This window comes from Amblyomma mixtum, chromosome 1 (genome assembly GCF_055824585.1).
Source record: "Amblyomma mixtum isolate Tamu chromosome 1, ASM5582458v1, whole genome shotgun sequence".
NCBI classification, from domain to species: Eukaryota; Metazoa; Arthropoda; class Arachnida; order Ixodida; family Ixodidae; genus Amblyomma; species Amblyomma mixtum.
In genome coordinates, this window is record NC_143012.1 from 86,590,463 (window position 1) to 86,611,292 (window position 20,830).

Sequence of the window (20,830 nt, forward strand, 5' to 3'; positions counted from 1 at the left end):
TTGAGTGTGCGCAGGGAAGGTTGGACGCTAATTTGTGGGCCATGTGGTATGAGTAGTGTGTGACGTGTTAAGGATGAAATGTGGGAATGAATCATATGGTTAATGCTGCACACCTAGTGGTGAGTTTCAGTGTTGAGCACCATAAGTCACTAGAAATTTGCTTCTAGGTTGTTTGAAGAGGTTTAGGGGTGGTGCAAAAAGACAAGCTGCATTTGGAATGGCCATTTTTTATGGATGGCTGCATTGCGTTCTAGTAAAAAATGTTTCCTGTCTGTATGGGTAGGTGGCAGCACTAGGTTGTTTTGAGGTGGTCGTTGCACCTGAATGTCATGGGGACTTTCGGTTGTCAAATGCTGCTCTTTATCAGTCCGTGATGGCCGTGTTTCAATGGAAGCGAGGTGCAGAATAAAGGATGTAGCTGAAATTCACCCTTTAGAGCATGCAGTTGACTGCACATAATGATACTTAGGTTAAAAAAAAAGCAAATAGGGGGGGGGGGGGGGGCTCATCATGCAAGTCGGTTCATTATGCGAGTAAATGTGGTAATAATGAATTGAATGTATGCCGAGCTTGTGAAAGCGGTCGCTGCCCGTCGTCCGTGTACACAACTTGCACCGTGATTTAGTCGTGAGGAGCTTCATAATGTGCACAAAACTACTCACTGCTTCCTCTGGCATGGTGGCAATAAGTTAGTGATTTTTTCACTGCAATTTGATTTCCCAAAATGACCAATTTTTCAAATGTTTTCATGGTTCCTAGAAAGTCTGAAAAATCGCTCATCGACTATATATATAGTATATTCGGTCACCAGAATGATAGGTGTTCGATTCACGAATCGAATAATTCAAAAGCTTGCTATTTGATTCATATTTGAAATTTTGAGTATTTGTGGTATTTGCGACTTTGTAAGTATGTATTCGAGTAATGTGCCTCTGTAGTAGGATGCAGCTTAAATCTGCAGTAAAGCTCCATCCATATTAAGGACTGTCACACAGAATTCCTCCACGACAAAGAAGCAGTTCTTTGTTAAAACTTCTCTTGTTACTCAAACAAGAAGCTAATCGCAAGAAAAAAAAATTTCAAGGTCTAGAATTTTGATGCCTGGCTTGTTTCATGTAGTTAGACAGTCAAAAGTTGATTTCGTTTACTTTTTTTTAATTGGCCAGCGGAGTAATACAGCATGTCGTGGAATACGGCGGCCCAGTGTTGCCAACTGCTTTTTTTTTTCCGAGCAAAAGCACTACTTCACAAGGTCAAAGTAGCGGTAGGGCTGAGGGTTGTGCTTGATTAGCTGAGTGGTGCAAAATAGTAGCATCAGTCACGTCGTTGACGCCGGTTGTCTAGCTCGAGGGCAGATTCGCTTAGTGGCTGCGTTACCTTGAGAGGTCAGCACCTCGGCCGGGCCTATATGCGATGTGTCTCTCTGTGTGTGTGTGTGCAGGTGAAGCCCCTTATCTGGATTGAGTCTGTGATTGAACGCCATGCCCACAGCCGAGTAGAGTACATGGTCAAGGTGGGTACACCCTTTGGTATCCGGTTTCTGGGCCATACATTTACAGGGGAACTGCATAGGTTTTAGAAATCGACTAGCTTAAGATGGTCGAATCTGTGAAACTTACAGGTAAAGCACGCGAAGTCCTTTTGGGCTACCATTTGAAACGATGACATAATTGCCGATTAAAATCGCGACGGCCTTCCAGCTTCTCCACAGCGCACAACGCTAAGTGGGGGACACATGATGACATCATCGAAGGTATCGGTAAATTCACAATGCATAAACGCGTAGTTTGAAAGTAAAAAAACCAGCACCACAGAAGGCAAAGCCCGCCGAGCGTTGTTTGACAGCATCCAACGAGGTAAGGCAATGTGTGGCTGACGGCAGCGGTAATTTGAAGTCATACCTTCCGTAACGTCACACTGAACTTTCCCGCACTCCTCTGGTGCCTTAAGGAGGAGCGCAAGATTCCATCGTCGGTTACGTCACTATTTTTAATGCGAGTGCAAAGACACTTGGCATGCTTCACCTGCAGCCTGTATAGATTTGAATCCTTGAATATAGCGAAATTCTCAAAGTGACGCAGTTGCCCTTTAAGCATGTTGTGCAATACATGCTCATGCTTGTGTGAAATGCGGATGCCTTGCTTGGTCTTCTTCCATCTCCACCCAGTGTCTTTGATTTGTGGTTTAGTTTTCTTTTGGGTAAGTTTTTGTGTCAGCAGCTGCAAGTGTGGTCACAATAATGAAGCTGGAAGGACCCAGCCATGTGAATTCACTGGTGCTGTCGGTGCAATCAGCATGTTCTACTAACAGCCCCAGTGCATAAAAACATTTAAGGGGGGAGCCGGGTCTTTAAAAAAAAAATTTTATTAATGAAGTCACAGTTAAGAAATCTTCAGGGATAATGTATTTTTGTGTGCCGATTCTAAATACGTCCTTTAATTTCCTGTAAAGCAATTCCTTGAGCATTTGTGTAATTTTTATGCATGTATTTTGTGAAGAGCTTTGGAAAAAATTTCTGGCGGGGAAACTTGCTGAAATGTATGCCTTTGCGTTCTCTTGGCACCAAGTAATGCAATAAGGGTAAAATTGTCTTCCTGCCTATCATAGAACTTAAGTTATAAGGTTTAGAAGTTGTCGCTTCAGAAATGAGAAGAAAAGTGTGTATTCCTGTTTCTGAAGTCGCAGCTTCAGTACCCTATAACTCAAGTTCTATGAGAGCCAGGATGATAATTTTACCCTTATTGCATTCCTTGGTGCCAAGAGAACCCAATGGCATACATTTCAGCGAGCTTCCCGCTATAAATTTTCTCCAAAACTCTTCGCAGAATACTTGCATAAAAATTTTATAAGTGCTCAAGGAATTCTTTTACATGAAATTAAAGGACATATCTGGAATCAGTGCACAAAAATACATGTGCCTTTCATAACTATGACTAGATTATTAAAATTTTCGTTTAAAGACCAGGCTCCCCCCTTAACACATGTTGGTACCACTTGTGAAATGGTATGTAGTAATTCTAATGAGGTCGATTGTTGAGCTAGTTGGTTTATGATCGTATAATTGTGGTTCTTCAGTATAAATATGCGGTTTTTCAAATAAATCTTCAGTTGTCAGTGTAGCAGCGTCCTCGTCTGCATGTTTCTTCGACGTCCTTGTTTCCTTTCTGCTGCTCAGTTATACAGTAATCCCTCGTTATAATGAAGTCAGTGGGACTGCGAAAAAATTCGTTATAAGCGATAATTCGATTAAGTGACCGCTCGAAAAAAGTTAAAACAGTTGAGATTTAATTGCGCCACAACTGCAAGAAAGCTGGCGAATCAGCTGCAGTGGTTGCTAGGCAACGGCTCAAGGTCGGCCTCTGTGCCTCGTCAAAGCACCGCGAAATCGAAAGTTCGTGGCCAATGTAGTTTTCGCTACAAAATTTTCTCGTAGCACAGTTGTTACTTCTACCAGCAACTACCAGCGATCCTCAAAGATGATACAGTTTTCAAATTTCTTATAGCAGAGTTTATTATCTATATCAAGAACAAGCTTTAGCTCATTTTTGTGATCCGGACGGGATCCAGGCTGATCGACAGGCCGGCAGGCTCGGCTTACTTCACGTTCACACAAGAAAATACAAAGCAGCCATGCTACCATAAAGTCTGCCTCCTAGATTCGAGCAACGACAGCATGCCTGTGCAAGAGTGGAGCTTTCGGCAACGATGCCGCCCGCAGGAAGGCTGGGTGACAAACTGCGCACTGCTCCCTGGTCGCCGCTAAGTCTAGCTGGTTTCACATCAATGCCGCAGTTGTTAGCGCTTCGGGACTGGACAGCACTCAAATAAAGGCGCTACACTCTGCACTCCTTTACTGTCAACTAGTCCCATAATAAAAGATACGTTAGATTTCCGCGGCGCCTCTAGCAACGAAGCTAGCAGACGGCAGGTAAACAGCATCAGGCAGGAGCAGCACCAAAGTGGCTATTGGATGAAATTTGCTTGTATCGCAGTCATCACCTCTAGCAGCAACTCGGTATTGGCCAACGATCATCAGAAATGATGCATTTTTTTACATTAATCTATCCCAGGGCTTGCTATGAACTTGAACAAACAATACTATCGCGTTTTCAGACGCCGTCGGCCGGCATCAAGGCTGGCAGGTCACAGCCGGTCTCGACGCGCACGAGCGAGCACGTCGAGACTGGCTGTGGGCAGGCCGGCCCGGCTCAAAGGAGCACACCCTACGTCATCATGACGCTGCCGCTCTCCGCACTCACATTGGCTCCCGCTTCCCGTCGTTGCTTTTGCCGCGAGCGGCCCGTCGTGACATTTAGCAGGTTGGAAGCAGGCAGCGAGCTGCGATCGGACGTTGTGGCGCCGTTTGCAACTTGGCGCCGAGGTGAATTGCGCTCGCTTTTCGCACACGTGTCCCCGCCATAACAACAAAATTCAGTCGCCCTACCAGGCATTTAGAACGTTTGTCTAGTCGAATGGCGCGAATCGAGCATGACCGGCCACTTTTCCGCAACCAAGACACCGCTTTTTTCTGGCATCGCAGAGCGCGAGGAGAACTTTATTTTCGTGTAGATTCTGTCACGGGGAACACCAGGAATGCGCTTCCGACCGAGATTAACAGTTCGGGTGCGCTGCACCATGGAATTTGGCCCCGCTGAGCAGGGGACACTCGGCACTCTCTTGGTGCCCGTTTCCAGGCAGGGCACCGATCGTGGGTCTGGTACTTTTGTGGCCTGTTCTATGCCTGCATGAGTCTGATTCGTCAGTGGTATTAATTTGGCATTGCATGCGCGAAGCGTTGCCGCCACGGCGGCGATGCCTCCGCTCGCCACTTCGCTCTAAGCGGGTCAAGCTCTTCGTGCGCTTCGAGTAATGCGGCTTAAAATGCATGCGCTTAGGTCGGGACCGGAAGAAATTTCGAATAAAGCGATATTTCGAGTAAAGCGATGTCGTTATAACGAGGGATTACTGTAGTAACTTTACTCCTCTTAAAATGAACAGCACAGGGTATTGCAAGTCTGTTGAGCTGAAAAGAGGCACGGAAGTCCAGAACTGCTTTTTAGGAGTTTGTCACAACTTGAGCGGCCAAATAATCATGCTGTGCTGAAGCATATAGGCACTGTGAGAAAATCAGCACTGAGGTGAGCAAGAATGATTCAAGGGGCTGCGTGCGTGTAAACATATTGTTAAACACTGTGGGAAAAAAAAAAATACTTTGTCAGGCGACGCATATCAGCTGCTGTTACTAACCACATAGAGTTGTTGTGGGCTTAAGTTTCTTCTGTAATTGTAATATGTAATTAATTTGTTCTTTCCTCGAATCTGTCTGACATTGGCCAAAGGCTACATTAGACATTGTTGCCAAAGGCATAGTGACATAGTCGAGCCGCCGCGGTGGCTCAGTGGTTATGGCGCTCGGCTGCTGGCCCGACAGACGCGGGTTCGATCCCGGTCGCGGCGGCTGAATTTCTTTGGAGGAGAAATTCGAGGCCCGTGTACTGTGCGATGTCAGTGCACGTTAAAGAACCCCAGGTGGTCGAAATTTCCGGAGCCCTCCACTACGGCGTCTCTCATAGCCTTAGTCGCTTTGGGACGTTAAACCCCATAAACCAACCGAATAGTCGAATCTGGCTACAGAAAAATTCACAGGACTCGCCAAAAATTTATTGGCGAGGTCAATCTGGAAGAGGGACAGATCAGTATAGATAGGTCAGAAACAATGTTTATATCCAAAGCCCAGTCATCTTCAGCAGCTTTCGCCGCCTCACTGTGTTGTTGGCATTCCTCTGTTTAGTGTAATCTCGTCTTGCAGATATCGCCGACCAGTCTGTCGGGATTTTTCAAGTGTCTTAAAAAACGGCCTTATAAAAAAATGTTCTTTTTAAACCTCTTATGTAGTTGATGGTTTTCTGCAGTTCTGTACAGTTCCTTGCAGTGACTTCTCTCTGGATATCAGCTGACACCGCGCTATCGCTGCATGGCTGTGGTTGTTGTTGAGCGCTTGTAGTCAAGAAACATAGAGTTTCTTACTATTACCTAGAGGGAAAGCTGGCGGTGCTGCCCTTCAGCCACCATGGACGCTCAAAGCATCATGGGGCGGTGAGCTACTTGTTGCGGCACAGTCGTAATTTTTCGGGAACACAGAGTGGCACTACTAAGATGTTTCATTCCGAAAAAGCTGTTCGTGTGTGCGCAGACGACTTTCGCGCGAACGCAGTGTGCAAAAGCCATAGTAGTGAAAATGCATAGACACACGACGCCAATAAAAGGTTTTACTTTTCTGAAATGCCATTAAAAAACATCTTAAAGTATCTAAGCAATAACATTTTTTTTTGAAAACGTATTTACTTTTAAAAATGCGCCTGTTAATTACGAAATATTAGTTTTTATAGTGTTCATTACTTGGCCAATAGGAGAGCGAGTCGTCTCTTATTTTGGGCCAACTTTGCACTTAAATGCTTTTCTGCTCGTTTGTTGCAATCATTAGACCAGATATTGAATGTTGGGACGTTTGTAGTTATCAAACAGCTTTATTTTTCTATTATTTTTTGGCCAGAAGTTGCAGTTCCGCAACAAGTAGCTCACCGGCCCATGATGCTTTGAGCGCCCATGGTGGCTGAAGTGGTCTCGAGGGGTCGCCATGCAAACTCCCATAGACGGGCTGCCAGCTTTCCCTCTAGGTAATAGTAAGAAACTCTATGTCAAGAAAGCCCAGATAGGAAAGCAAACACACTGTGGTGGGTAGCGTGTAGTGCCTGTCATACGAAGTACCACGATGGGAAGGCGGAGATGATGAGAAAGGTAAGAACACAGAACAGCCAACACACCGCCTGCAGGCACCCCATGCTTTCGTAGTTAGGTTATTAAGTTGCTGTGTTGATCTGAGCACCTTGATGCTGGAGGTCTGTTAATGTTTACATTTTGTGATTCGCATAAGGTGAGAAGAAGTGAAACGCTAGCGACAAAGTCGTGATGCTTTGTTTCTCATTTGTGATCCACCCTTTAAAGATTTGCGTCATTTTCGTCATTTATAGTTTTGGGGTTTGCTGATTCCTTTGTGGGCATTAGGGAGGAAAAACGTCACTTGGCCAAGCTCCTTGAACTACAGCTACGAGAGTTTGAATTATGTAGTATGTGGTGCAACAGTTCAGATGCCTATTTTCACATGATGTACGATGTGGTCACCAAACGCTGATCTGTGGAGCTTTTGTTTGATGAATGTAATGTTTACAGGGGCCCTTGGAATATCTGAAGTAAGTAAATACTAAATGTCAGCGGCGTCATTTGAATTGCATGCTGACTTCGGTAGCCAGTTTTGGTGAATCCAAATAGAATATTGGACAGTTTAGGCATTTGGATGTGCAAAAATTAACAAATTAGGGACCTTATCTTTCTCCTGTGCGGAATAAATGGTCAACTCCGTTTGTACTTTACAAAAGTTTCATTGAAACGGAACTCCACTCTTAAAAAGCTTTGTTATGGGGAAAAATTTAATTGCATTGCCTTACATGTCTTGCTGACAGGGAATCAGAAATACTTCATTGTAGCAGAAATTTCATTTTAGGGGCATTTGCTGTAACTTTTTAATAGTCGGCGACCAAAAATTTGGGCCTCTGATTTTTCGGACATGTTTGATTGTTTGAACTTTATCGTGGCACCGTGACATGGAGCCGATGTATAAGAGCGCCTGAAATTTCGGACGCATCTCAGCTGACTGCTCGATTTTTTCGGACCTCGTTTGTACTCACTGCCATACCCAAGTCGCTGTATATTGTGCGCAGTGGAACATCGTTAATTCGAACGGCAAGGGAGATCGAAAACTTGATCAAACAAATAAAATTCAAGCTGAAAGGGAGCCTCTTGAATGGTGGAGCTGATTTTCGCTGCAGGCCAGCACATTGTGCCCTCGTGGTTTTGATTTCATGCTGTTCTTGGATGTTGTCCGTCACGCAAACTCGAACAGCAGCCACAGTTTGTGAAACTCATCTGTGCCGAGTCCTTTGTCCCGAATACGGGAAGAGGTAGCAGCAAAGCGCATGGGAGGCGTACGGCTTCGTGGAGGCGGCGAGCAGAAGAGAACAGGCGTTCCTTTCAAAGTGAGATGAGCGTATCCACCGCAAAACACGCCGTATTGCCGAGTGTTCTATCATAATATCATAAAACCGTCAGCAATTGGCGTTTTACGACAGGTAAGACACCTCTTATTATACGCTAGCCACTACAGGGTGTGTATCGCCATTTGTGGTGCAAATTTTAGCTGTATTCACTAGGCCTAATTGCGAAAAACAGTGCCGACGGAGCGTTTTCTTAGGCCGTTTGTCCGTTCTTGATTGAACGTAAAACCGTCAACAATTGGTGTTTTATGGCAGGTAAGACACCTCTCATTATACTCTAGCCACTACAGGGTGTGTATCGCCATCTATGATGCCGATTTTGGCTGTATTCGCTAGGCCTAATAACGAAAAACAATGCTGACGGAGCATTTTCTTGGGCCGTTTGTTGGTTCTTGAGCGATCGTAAAACCGTCAACGATTGGCGTTTTATGACAGGTAAGACACCTCTCATTATATGCTAGCCACTACAGGGTGTGTATCGCCATTTATGATGCCAATTTTAGCTGTATTCGCTAGGCCTAATTGCGAAAAACAGTGCTGACAAAGCATTTTCTTAAGCGTTTGTCGGTTCTTGGTTGTTCGCCATCTTCACCTTCTCATTCCAGTTCCTTCATGCAGTGGGCGCAGCCTAGTTTCCACAGTGACATGTTTGCTCTACTATGCATAGCTCTACTATGCTTTATTATATATGGAGTTTTATGTATAGTGTCATGCGCTACGCATGGGCCGTGAGAAACAACGAAGTGCGTACGCAGAGGAAGTTCAGTGTCCGGCCGCTGGCGCATCAGGCTTGGATCGACCTGCCTCTGTAAATAGGCTTTGTGAATAGAACCTGTAACAATGTATATATGGAATTTTTGTGTAATCTCTTGGTTGCTCTTCTGCTGCCGATAACAGTGTGGTTTTGTTTTTGTTCATTTGTGTTCTGTGTAACACACGTCTGAACGTCTTCTGGCAATCTTTTTCAAGCTGCATAACATGATCCCTGTGCACTGCTGCGCAGGCCAAGAGCCAGTTCAAGCGGCGGTCGACAGCAAACAATGTGGAAATAGTGATCCCGGTGCCCCACGATGCTGACACGCCCAAGTTCAAGACGACCGTCGGCAACGTCAAGTATGCGCCCGAGCAGAACGCCGTTGTCTGGAGCATCAAATCATTCCCCGTATGTGCTCGCCCTTGCCGACTTTGGAGCGTCGCTTATTTCGCTGTTAATTTTATTAATATCATCTTCTCAAAACGCCCCCCTGATGAGGTTGCGTAGGTCGCTTCGTTACATCAGGCAGTTTCTTTAGTGGACAAATCTAAAAGGGCTTGACTGTTTGCCGCCCTAACAAAAGCATAGATCTGCGTGAGCAGGCTTGGGTTTATTGTGGACGTGCAGGGTTTTTTTTATGGCCCCTGCATAGTGAGCTGTGGTAAGCACGTTTGATCGCAGACTTAGATGGTGATCTTTGTTTTGGAAAAGCTTTCCTTTTGTGTCTGCTTGGAGGTTGAATTGTTAGTTCAGCATTACATCCTAAACTGACATTAACCCTTTCAGGCACTGTGTACACAATTGTGTAAGCAGCAGACTTACAGCTTTTTCTGAGAAACTGGAGCACTTGACAGGGATTTTATTATTTGAGTCAAATTGAGCACAATTCTTCTTGCAAATAAGTTGCTTTTTTGAATCATGTAGCGAATGCAGTAAGTAATATTTCACATAAGAGTGAGCTAGGTAGCACTTTGTCCGCTGTTTTTGTGCAGACAGATTTTGCCACGAGTGAAAACATGGATTGTTTTTGCTCAGTTTCGAGCTTAATGTGAACCCTTGAAAGACAAAGCGATTCCACGATCCCTAGGGTGTTTACCTGACACACGAGAACATTTCGACGTTATTATTTCTAACAAATCTGACACTTTGTACGGAATTCTCCACATCGTTGTAATAACTTACCTGCTGGTCTTTCACGCTCGAAAACTAACAAATTCCCTTTTCTTGAGGCCTGAATATACTACTTAGGTGAAAAAATAATTGATTTCAGTCAAAACAAAAAATGGGGCCTGAAAGGGTTAATGTCCTGAAACGCGCTGAGTGTGGTCAGGGACGGTTGTGGAAACTAACTCTGTGTTTCGTATGCAGCTGCATAGAGAGTAAGAATACAGAGTGTTGCATGAAGTTTCTCTGCAGTGCCTTGCGCTTTTGAAAAAAAAAAAAGAAAAGAAATCTGCCAATAAGATATTAGAAATGGCAAGGACCGGTCTAGGAGGTGGCATCCACCCAAAAGACTAGTTATTTTGATTCGAGTAGAGCTGTAGCAAGTCCGAGCGAGTGTCTTCCTCTCTGAGCGGTGCCTCATTCAGGGCTCTGAATCCTCCGAGTAGCAAGTGTGACTGGCTGACTGGGTCAGTGGACACCTCAGTCATGCTTTGAGGTAGTGTCCACCTGCAAGAAAACTGTGCTTTTGCACAATATTTCTTGCTCAGCAATGCTAAACCGATTGCTAAAGGATAATAATTCGATTTAATAATTATTAGCCATATAACGGGACAGTCTGCTGTGACCAGTTAACAGTATGCTTAGCGAGCTATGGAGAGAAAAGTGATAAGTGTAACATTAAGAGATCGGAAGTGGCAGATTGGGTGAGGGAACAAATGCGGTTTAATGACATCCTAGTTGAAATCAAGAGGAAGAAATGGGCTTGGGCAGGGCATGCAATGCAAAGGCAAGACAACCGCTGGTCCTTAAGGGTAACGGAGTGGATTCCAAGAGAAGGCAAGTGTAGCAGGGGGTGGCAGAAAGTTAGGCGGGCAGATGAGATTAAGAAGTTTGAGGGGATACGGTGGCCGCAACTGCCAAATGACAGGGTTTTAATTGGAGAGACGTGGGAGAGGCCTTTGCCCTGCAGTGGGCGTAGTCAGGCTGATGATGATGATGACGAATGATGGGATGATCCTTTCGTGGTGGTCGCAGGGTGGCAAGGAGTACCTGATGCGGGCGCACTTTGGCCTACCCAGTGTGGAGAGCGAGGAGACCGAGGGGCGTGCCCCCATCCAGGTCAAGTTCGAGATACCCTACTTCACCACCTCCGGCATACAGGTCAGTGCCTCTCACGGCCACTCCCCTGACCTCCCTCCTCGCCTGCAAGCTGTCATTTTTAAAGTGATGGCCTTAAGGGCCCCGTTATGTAGGAAATTTAGTACAGTATAATCTCATTACAAGAGACCTCGATGGTGCCCAGGGTTTTGGTCTGTTGTAAGGGAAGTCTGTAGAATCCAAATACTGTTACAACAGACTTTGGTCTATAACCACGCATTAGTCTGTTATAAACAGAATAAACTACAAGCAATGCCTGCCGACAACAAAAGCTTTATTGTCCACTTAGCACTTCTGAAAGAAGTTGGTCAACTTTGGCTGAACTGAATATGTAACAGCTTTTGACACTAATCGTGCCTCCATTAGCACAAGGCGATTTACTTCGTCAGGTGCAGCATTTTGCTCGAAAAACGATTTCAAGCCTTCGATGTGCTGCAGTGCTTCGGAGGTGGTAACCTTTCGAGGGACAGTGCCACCTTCATCCTCTTCATCTTCCTGCTCTTCTATGGCAGGCACTTTCCTGACTTGGGCAACAATCTCGTCGTCCGTCAACTGTTCCGTGCTGACTAATTCAGCATCCACGTCCACATACTCCGTAAAGTCTTGCGTGCCGAATGCTTCTTGTACAGCTGCCCATAGCGCTGGATCTGGCTGGTCTGGATCCTCTGCCAGAGGTGCTGGTGGCTCATTGTTGCTCAAAATAAATCCAGCTTTATGAAAACAATTCTTTATAATATTTGCATCGAGTTGCTCCCACAAAGCTGAAATTATTTGTACAGCAAATTTTAAGTCTATCACAGACTCCCTCTTCTGCTGCATGTCATAGAGCAGGCGCTCTGCAAGGCGAGTGCGGTATCTGGCCTTCAGAGAGTGAACAACACCCTGGTCTATTGGCTGCGCTCTGGATGTTGTGCCAGGAGGAAAGTACAGCACTTTGGTGGCCTGCAGCTCTGGTACTTGCATATGGCTCGAGCAGTTGTCCAGGAACAGTACCACATTCCTCTTCTCTTTTCTCATCTTGCTGTCAAAGTTCAGCAGCCATTTGTTGAAGATGTCCTTTGTCATCCAGGCACTTTTATTTGACTTCCAGTCTACAGGAACATGCACTTTGCACAAGCACAAAGGCCTTTTAGATTTTCCTATGACAAGGAGCTTTACTTTTTCGCTCCCATCCATATTGCAGCACAGAAGAATGCTCACACGTTCTTTGGATTGTTTCCCTCCGTGACATGAATCTGCAGAGAAAGCGAGCGTCTTTCCCGGTCTCAGCTTATAGAAAAGTCCGCTTTCGTCAGCGTTGAAAATGTCCCGCGGAGCGTAGCCCGCAAGCAGACCCGGCAGCGAATGGTCTTTCCAGCCCGCCACCACACTGTCGTCGACGCTGTCCGACTCTCCAGAAATGCACTTAAAGGCGATTCCGTGCCGCGATTTGAAACGGTTTAGCCACCCTTCACTGCATTTGAAGTCGTTGTGGTCTAAAACGACGGCAAGTTGTTCCGCCCGTTTCCGTAGCAGAAAACCATTCACGGGTATGTTTCGAGAACGGGCGTCACGGAGCCATACCAGCAGCGACTCTTCGACGTCCGGATACGAAGCCTCGCGGAATCGAAACCTCTTAGGTTGCAGGTCGCCGGTCACCTGCTTTGTCAGGATCGCATCTTTGTTCTTGATGATCGTGTGGACGGTCTGTTTCGATAGGCCAAAAGCCTCTGCGACGTCCGACTGCTTCTTCCCCTTTTCGACTTGCTCAATAATTTTCAGCTTTTCCTTCAGGGATATTTGCTTCCGTTTCTTTGACTGCGAAGCCTGAGAAGGCCCTGCAGTCACTAAATCTTCCGCATCCATCCTGTACACACACTAACTACCACGCACGCGGGCAGGTCAGGCGAAACGTGAAAAGAAGCCGCTGCAAGCACAAGGGCAGGTCAGGCTGAACAAGCCGCTGCGTGAATACGAAACGTGCGCTAACAGTAACTTCCGGAAACAGCGAAAAAAAAAAAAAAAAGCCGCTGCGTGAATACGAAACGTGCGCTAACAATAACTTCCGGAAACAGCGAAAAAAAAAAAGCCACTGCGTGAATACGAAACGTGCGCAATCAGGGCCATCTTCCGCACAGCAGCATGCAGCAGCCTGTAACTTCCGAGGCGTGCGTCCGAAATCCAGCCGCGTGGCGCACTGTCTTTAGCAGTTTGCTTATCTCTGTCTGTTCGGCTTACTGTTTACCGAGTAGTTATTTCGGAAGTCAGAGCACGCGAGTGTGGCAGATACGCTGTTTTATCGCTTTCAATCTGCTTCCAGCTGTTGGCCTTCTGAGGCGCATGCCGCGATGTCAGCCGACCGCGGACCAGCAGATAAAAATGCGATAAGAATCGTGAACAGCGTGACGCCTACGCGCTCCGTTGCTCAAATTTCCGTTCATCGCTCTTGCTTGCCTAGGTCGTCGTCCATCATTGCATCATGGATGATTCTAGCATTTTTTCGTTACCACCCGGTCCCAAACGCGACGAACGAAAATTCGAGCAGCGCGTATATGCCGCACAGCTTGAATTTTTTTCACCGCCTCTGTACGTCAAAAAAGTGCTTTAAGAAAAGTTTACTGTACTGCTCCAGTGGTCCATAAAAGAAAGGTGAATGAGCACTGGATCACGAAAAAGTAGTGACCGAGGTGCGTGCAGCAGGCAATTTTTGCTTGGCCAGTCTGGCTGAAAGCGGAGCAGAAGTTGTCGGTTTATGTTTAAAGTCAGTCTCTGTTTTCTTTTTCTTTTTTTCGGCGAGCCGCAGCTGCGAGCTGAGCATTGACAGTTTACGTTCGGAGTTTGTTGGTACGCAGCAGCTGTAGACGGCGATAGCAAAATGGCACCCGCCATCATTGCTTTTGCCGGCCGCGATCCGAGGACCGTTTGAAAATAAGCCGCATTTACTGCCAAAAAGTCCGCTGTAATGAAGTGCGAATTCAAATTATCTCCAAAATCTGGTCCGTTCTATCCGAGTGTCCGTTGTAGCCGAATCCGCAGTAAGCGAAGTTCAGTAAATAGAAAAAAGAGGACAGCCGACCAAACTTCGCAAATTGGTATGTTATATCCGAATATCCGTTGTAGCCGGATCTGTTGTAACGAGATTATACTGTACCGTCGGTGTTGACCGTGCATTGGCCATGAGCGAAACAGCTATCACTTTCAAATCCCGGATTGTTCGGCTGGCGAGGCAGCTTGGCGCCACTGATTGGCGTAAAGTTTCCGGCATGCAACAGCTTCGAGAGCTAAGATGTGCTGCAGAGTGCTACTGCTGCACCATTTCCAGCGGCAGCACAGTGGAAGATTAAACAAAGCCGCTTCTCAGCGCCGTTTGTGTTCACGCTGAGCGCGCACAGTGATCTTGACTGAATGAACCAGTTTCCTCTCCTGGCACCATCGCAGTCAGTCATGACCTGTGTTAGCCTTGCATTGTTCTGAGTAATATAGTTTCATGTTGTAGATCAGCATTTTACTCATGTTCTTAATTACATAGTGTAATCCTGATGCACGCTACATCTACGAAGCTATCACGTCATACCCTTAAAGAGGAGCCTAATATGTCTCCCGAATTGTTTGTTGCAAACACTGCAAAAGAGGGCATGAAGTAGGAAGTGCTGTGATTACCGAATTCTAATGTGCCCTTTTTGCAGCGTATGCCCGATAGTACATGTTTGCAAATGCAGTAAACACAATCTATGTGCGTCTCGCCACGGTGGATCAGTGGTTATGACGCTCAGCTGCTGACCCAAAGGACGGCTTCGATCCCGGCCGCGGTGGCCATATTTCGATGGAGGCGAAATTCCAGACACTCGTGTGCTGTTCAATGTCAGTGCACGTTAAAGAGCCCCAGGTGGTCAAAATTTCTGGAGCCCTTCACAGCGGCGTCCCTCATAGTCTGAGTTGCTTTGGGGCGCTAAACAATGCCAATAACAAATAACCAAACAGTCTTTGTGCAAAAGTATGATGTTTGTTTTTGTGCCTCCGTTAGCTCTCATCATCACTCTGCGACAGTTCCTCGCTTACTACACACCACAGCTTGTCTTCTTCTGTCCATCTATTGCATCTGAAACGCAACACTTTTTGAAAGGTTTCTGCGTCATGGAAGGTAGCATAGTGCCCTACACCTTGACCTAACCACTGGTGGTGTTGCTAACGGCTAAAAGGTTGATGACTGAGGCATCACGACTACAGGTCAACCCTTCTGGATGGAGCACCTCCTTTTAAAGGGGCAATCACTGCTTCATTCTTCAGCTGTACAGTCGCCGACCGTTTATTCGGACCTCACGGGGACCGCGGAAATGTCCGAATAAACAGGTGTCCGAAAAAACAAATTCAGAAAAAAAAAGAGAAAGTAATCGTTTATTTACATGCACTGGCTGATCCCGGGCTGGCGTTGCATATGTCTCCTCGCCCAACGCCGCCTCTCCTCCTCCTCTTCTCCGTTCCTTCTTTCACCACCTCCTCTACTTGCCTCCTCCCCCACATCGTTTCGAGAGCCGTCGGGCCTCATCGCATCTGCACCGCTGCGTGCTACCACGGCGCTCTCGCGGGCTTGCTGCCGCCGGCCTGGCGTTGCATAAGTCAATGCTCACGCGCGCTTCAACGAAACGTCTTGATACTGCTACTCGGGGTTCAACAGAACCCTTTAGATGACAAAACGCCGGCTGTAAGCCGCCCTAGGCTAATATCGCATCTCCAGCGCTGCGTGCTACCATGGCGCTCTCGCGGGCTTGCTGCCGCCGGCCTGGCGTTGCATAAGTCAATGCTCACGCGCGCTTCAACGAAACGTCTTGATACTGCTACTCGGGGTTCAACAGAACCCTTTAGATGACAAAACGCCGGCTGTAAGCCGCCCTAGGCTAATATCGCATCTCCAGCGCTGCGTGCTACCACGGCGCTCTCGCGGGCTTGCTGCCGCCGGCCTGGCGTTGCATAAGTCAATGCTCACGCGCGCTTCAACGAAACGTCTTGATACTGCTACTCGGGGTTCAACAGAACCCTTTAGGTGACAAAACGCCGGCTGTAAGCCGCCCTAGGCTAATATCGCATCTCCAGCGCTGCGTGCTACCACGGCGCTCTCGCGGGCTTGCTGCCGCCGGCCTGGCGTTGCATAAGTCAATGCTCACGCGCGCTTCAACGAAACGTCTTGATACTGCTACTCGGGGTTCAACAGAACCCTTTAGATGACAAAACGCCGGCTGTAAGCCGCCCTAGGCTAATATCGCATCTCCAGCGCTGCGTGCTACCACGGCGCTCTCGCGGGCTTGCTGCCGCCGGCCTGGCGTTGCATAAGTCAATGCTCACGCGCGCTTCAACGAAACGTCTTGATACTGCTACTCGGGGTTCAACAGAACCCTTTAGATGACAAAACGCCGGCTGTAAGCCGCCCTAGGCTAATATCGCATCTCCAGCGCTGCGTGCTACCACGGCGCTCTCGCGGGCTTGCTGCCGCTGGCCTGGCGTTGCATAAGTCAATGCTCACGCGCGCTTCAACGAAACGTCTTGATACTGCTACTCGGGGTTCAACAGAACCCTTTAGATGACAAAACGCCGGCTGTAAGCCGCCCTAGGCTAATATCGCATCTCCAGCGCTGCCTGCTACCATGGCGCTCTCGCGGGCTTGCTGCCGCCGGCCTGGCGTTGCATAAGTCAATGCTCACGCGCGCTTCAACGAAACGTCTTGATACTGCTACTCGGGGTTCAACAAAACCCTTTAGATGACAAAACGCCGGCTGTAAGCCGCCCTAGGCTAACATCGCATCTCCAGCGCTGCGTGCTACCACGGCGCTCTCGCGGGCTTGCTGCCGCCGGCCTGGCGTTGCATAAGTCAATGCTCACGCGCGCTTCAACGAAACGTCTTGATACTGCTACTCGGGGTTCAACAGAACCCTTTAGGTGACAAAACGCCGGCTGTAAGCCGCCCTAGGCTAATATCGCATCTCCAGCGCTGCGTGCTACCATGGCGCTCTCGCGGGCTTGCTGCCGCCGGCCTGGCGTTGCATAAGTCAATGCTCACGCGCGCTTCAACGAAACGTCTTGATACTGCTACTCGGGGTTCAACAGAACCCTTTAGATGACAAAACGCCGGCTGTAAGCCGCCCTAGGCTAATATCGCATCTCCAGCGCTGCGTGCTACCACGGCGCTCTCGCGGGCTTGCTGCCGCCGGCCTGGCGTTGCATAAGTCACTGCTCACGCGCGCTTCAACGAAACGTCTTGATACTGCTACTCGGGGTTCAACAGAACCCTTTAGATGACAAAACGCCGGCTGTAAGCCGCCCTAGGCTAATATCGCATCTCCAGCGCTGCGTGCTACCATGGCGCTCTCGCGGGCTTGCTGCCGGATAAACAAACAAAGCGGCTCCTGGATTGCCTTGAGATGGCTTACTAAGCTGCGGCCGGAACTGGTGTGGCGCGCCACTATGCGGCGCGCTACCGAATCACGCGGAAACGATGATGATGAGCGGGAATTTGCAGTAGCGCCACCTCGCGGGGCAGCAAGGAGGCTCAGTTCAAAACAAAAATGGCGTTGAGCGAAGTGAACCGCGCGTCGGTGAGCGTCGGTGCGGCGAGTGCTGCCGGTCGAGTTGGCTCAAGGAGTGTCCGAAAAATCAAACGAGAGGCTGCAAAATGTCCGAACTTTCGGCAGTTGTTATACATTACGGTCTATGGGGAGAGTGGCGGTGCCACGAAGCAGTCTGAATAATCGAGCATGTCCGAATTTTTGGAGTCCGAAAAATCAGTCGGCGACTGTATTCAAATATTGGTGCCATTGTTTTTCTCTTTGAAGAGGGAATCTGCTTTTTGGTAGCAGCGGCCAGCTATGCTTCTATCCACTCTCCAGCAGTTTTCTATTTTGGTGTCGGCATTTCTTGTCCAGTGTGCGTTTCATTTGAGCTCAGTGGGTAGTTTCCAGTGGTGTCACAGTTAGGAATGTGGAAAACGTTGAAACCTGCCTCTCAAAGAGCTCAAAAGTCGGTGTCCCCGTAGTCGCAGTGTTTCAAGCTATACCTTCTTTACGGAGCTCTGGATCATGTTATCTGCGTTCAACAGACACTGCAGTGAGCATGTGGTCATACTTTGCTGGCAAGCTGTGGTAGGCTTAGGTGATTGCTCGAACATTGAAGACGGTGCAAATGCTTAAAATGAAGACATTTAAACCGGCCTAACGAAGCTTCAGGGCTGGCATTTATGATGAAGACATTAAGCCTGTATGAGCGGCTGCTGTGGCACTAGAAATGTTGAACACAGCCTTATTGGGTAGTTGTTGAATGCAGTGCTAAACATTCTTTCGGTGCCTGCTGGAAAATGTTACTCTGGGCAGCGCAAAATATACCCGGTTCAAAAGTTGTGCTTTGATGACTCACTCGCACATCGTATGGCACATATAGTAAATGATGTCGATGTGTTTGCGGATGGAAGTGTTGAACTTGGCCTGTCTTCGTTCTTTTGTGTAATATTTGTAGATTCATGAGAGGGAAATACCTAGAAGAATAAGAATGGAGTGGAGCGCATATGGCAGGTTCCTCTGTGATCATGAATGGTAGCTTACCAATATCCCTGAAGAGAAAAGTATACAGCAGCTGTATCTTACTTGTACTCACCTATGGGGCAGAAACGCGGGAACTAACAAAGAGGGTTCACCTTAAATTAAGGACAACGCAGCGAGCTATGGAAAGACAAATGATAGGTGTAACGTTAAGAGATCGGAAGCGGGCGGAGTGGGCGAGAGAACAAACGCGGGTTAGTGACATCCTAGTTGAAATCAAGAGGAAGAAGTGGGCTTGGGCAGGGCATGCAGTGCGAAGGCAAGATAACCGCCGGTCCTTAAGGGTAACGGAGTGGATTCCAAGAGAAGGCAAGCGTAGCAGGGGGTGGCAGAAAGTTGGGTGGGCGGATGAGATTAGGAAATTTGCGGGGATATGGTGGCTGCAACTGGCAAAGAAGGACAGGGTTAATTAGAGAGACATGGGAGAGGCCTTTGCCCTGCAGTGGGCGTAGTTAGGCAGATGATGATGATGTGGATCATTTAAATGCTTGTCATGACTCTGTCAGTCCTGCTGTGCATGCATTGTTCAGGAGCCATTCCACATACTGCGCAGGACTGTTGCAGCCTTGCTGTACATCCCATGCGTTAGTATGAGCACAGCACAAGAAGTGGTCCTCTTTATTGAAGTGAATGGTTTCCTTTTATATTCACACTCGGAGGGCACACAAGAGTCGGAGAAAAATGCTTGAAAGAGGAACACAAGGCTGAATTGCAAAAATTTTAACCACGTGACCGATTTGAATCTATCTCAAGGGTCAGTGCATATACTAGCACTACCATATGCACTGCTGTGAAATTGTGCATTTCTCGTGCACTTTTAAAGGCAGTGAAAAATGCTGGAATGGGAAGATCGTGTACCTATTAACTAGAAAAGTTTTTATTATCATAGAAACCAGACCTCATCTCTGTTTTATGCAATTTTTAAGCCTAAGAAGAACCTTAGTGTTCAACTGTGGGGAATTCTGCCTATTTATTTATAATGAATATAAAGTTTGCCCCTCTAGAAATACCTACTTCATTTATGTGATATGTCTGCACATTGAAAACATTATTCATTTGCATGAAATATTTCATGTATGTTTATTTGAGCAAGTGCACCCAAATAATATGGTGGCTGTCCTTTTCTGGTATGGTAGTGTTACTAGATGGGCTTTTTGGTACAAAAACCTGAACTGAAATAAATGTGTAAAGTTTCAAGAGGCTTCCATTTGTATGATGTATGATATCTTAAAAGTCTGTTTCAAAACAAAATTTTCTTTCAAGGTTTCCTTCAGATTCAATGTGCTACATGATAAAAATCTCCGATTGGGCATGCTGCATTATTTTATGCATTTCACTTATTTGATAGATCATTTAATAGATAGATCATCAGCGGTGCATTATCTCTAACTTTTCAATCTTTTTTGGTTGATCAGTCATTCTCTATCTCTCTCTCCCCAGGTGCGCTACCTGAAGATAATAGAGAAGAGTGGATACCAGGCTCTGCCCTGGGTGCGCTACATCACACAGAACGGAGACTACCAGCTTCGCACCAACTGAACGCTGGCAATAATATTAATAAAGGCAGTCAGTCATTCATGCACGCTACCCCTCCCAGCAGCCTGCCTTGCTTCATGTCCTTAAGGGTCTGCATAGGGGCACCAATGTCCAGTGCACTGGACCTGCGTTCTTTGGTTGTTTTTAAACTTGCATCATATTGCTCTTGTGCTTAGATGTAACACTAGGCTAGTTCATTTGAAGTTCTTACTGTGGTTGCTTGCTGGCATATATTTATGTAGGGCCCTTTTGTTTTCAGGTTTAAATCTGCCTGAAATTTGCGGATGGGGTAAAAATCGGGCAGTATGTTGTAGCTCTAATTCGGTAAAAATCGGATTATTAGTCAAAAAGTTCCATAAATCCGAACTTTCGGCTAATTTTTGTAGCGAAACACAGTTTGTTCTAAGGATCTCTTGTAGACAAGGACTACTCGGAGCTTGACAGAATTTGCACCATGTCAACAAGAAGCTTGAACGAATTAGCAGAAACCAAGCTTTTGTTAAAATAAGTACTTGTTTTTGTGCAGTATATGAAATGCATTTCTT

The 20,830-nt window shown here is 46.9% G+C and overlaps 1 protein-coding gene across 1 annotated transcript in view; it reads left to right on the plus strand.

The window, feature by feature from the left end:
• AP-1mu (adaptor protein complex 1, mu subunit) overlaps positions 1–20,336 on the plus strand; it is a 31,101-nt gene extending 10,765 nt beyond the window's left edge. The window contains exons 7-10 of the mRNA XM_089554233.1: positions 1,442–1,513; positions 9,115–9,273; positions 11,065–11,190; positions 20,190–20,336. Of these exons, the coding sequence (XP_089410359.1) occupies positions 1,442–1,513; positions 9,115–9,273; positions 11,065–11,190; positions 20,190–20,288 (456 nt within the window). The 3' untranslated portion in view covers positions 20,289–20,336. The remainder of the gene's footprint in view (positions 1–1,441; positions 1,514–9,114; positions 9,274–11,064; positions 11,191–20,189) is intronic.
• Positions 20,337–20,830: the final 494 nt, after the last annotated feature.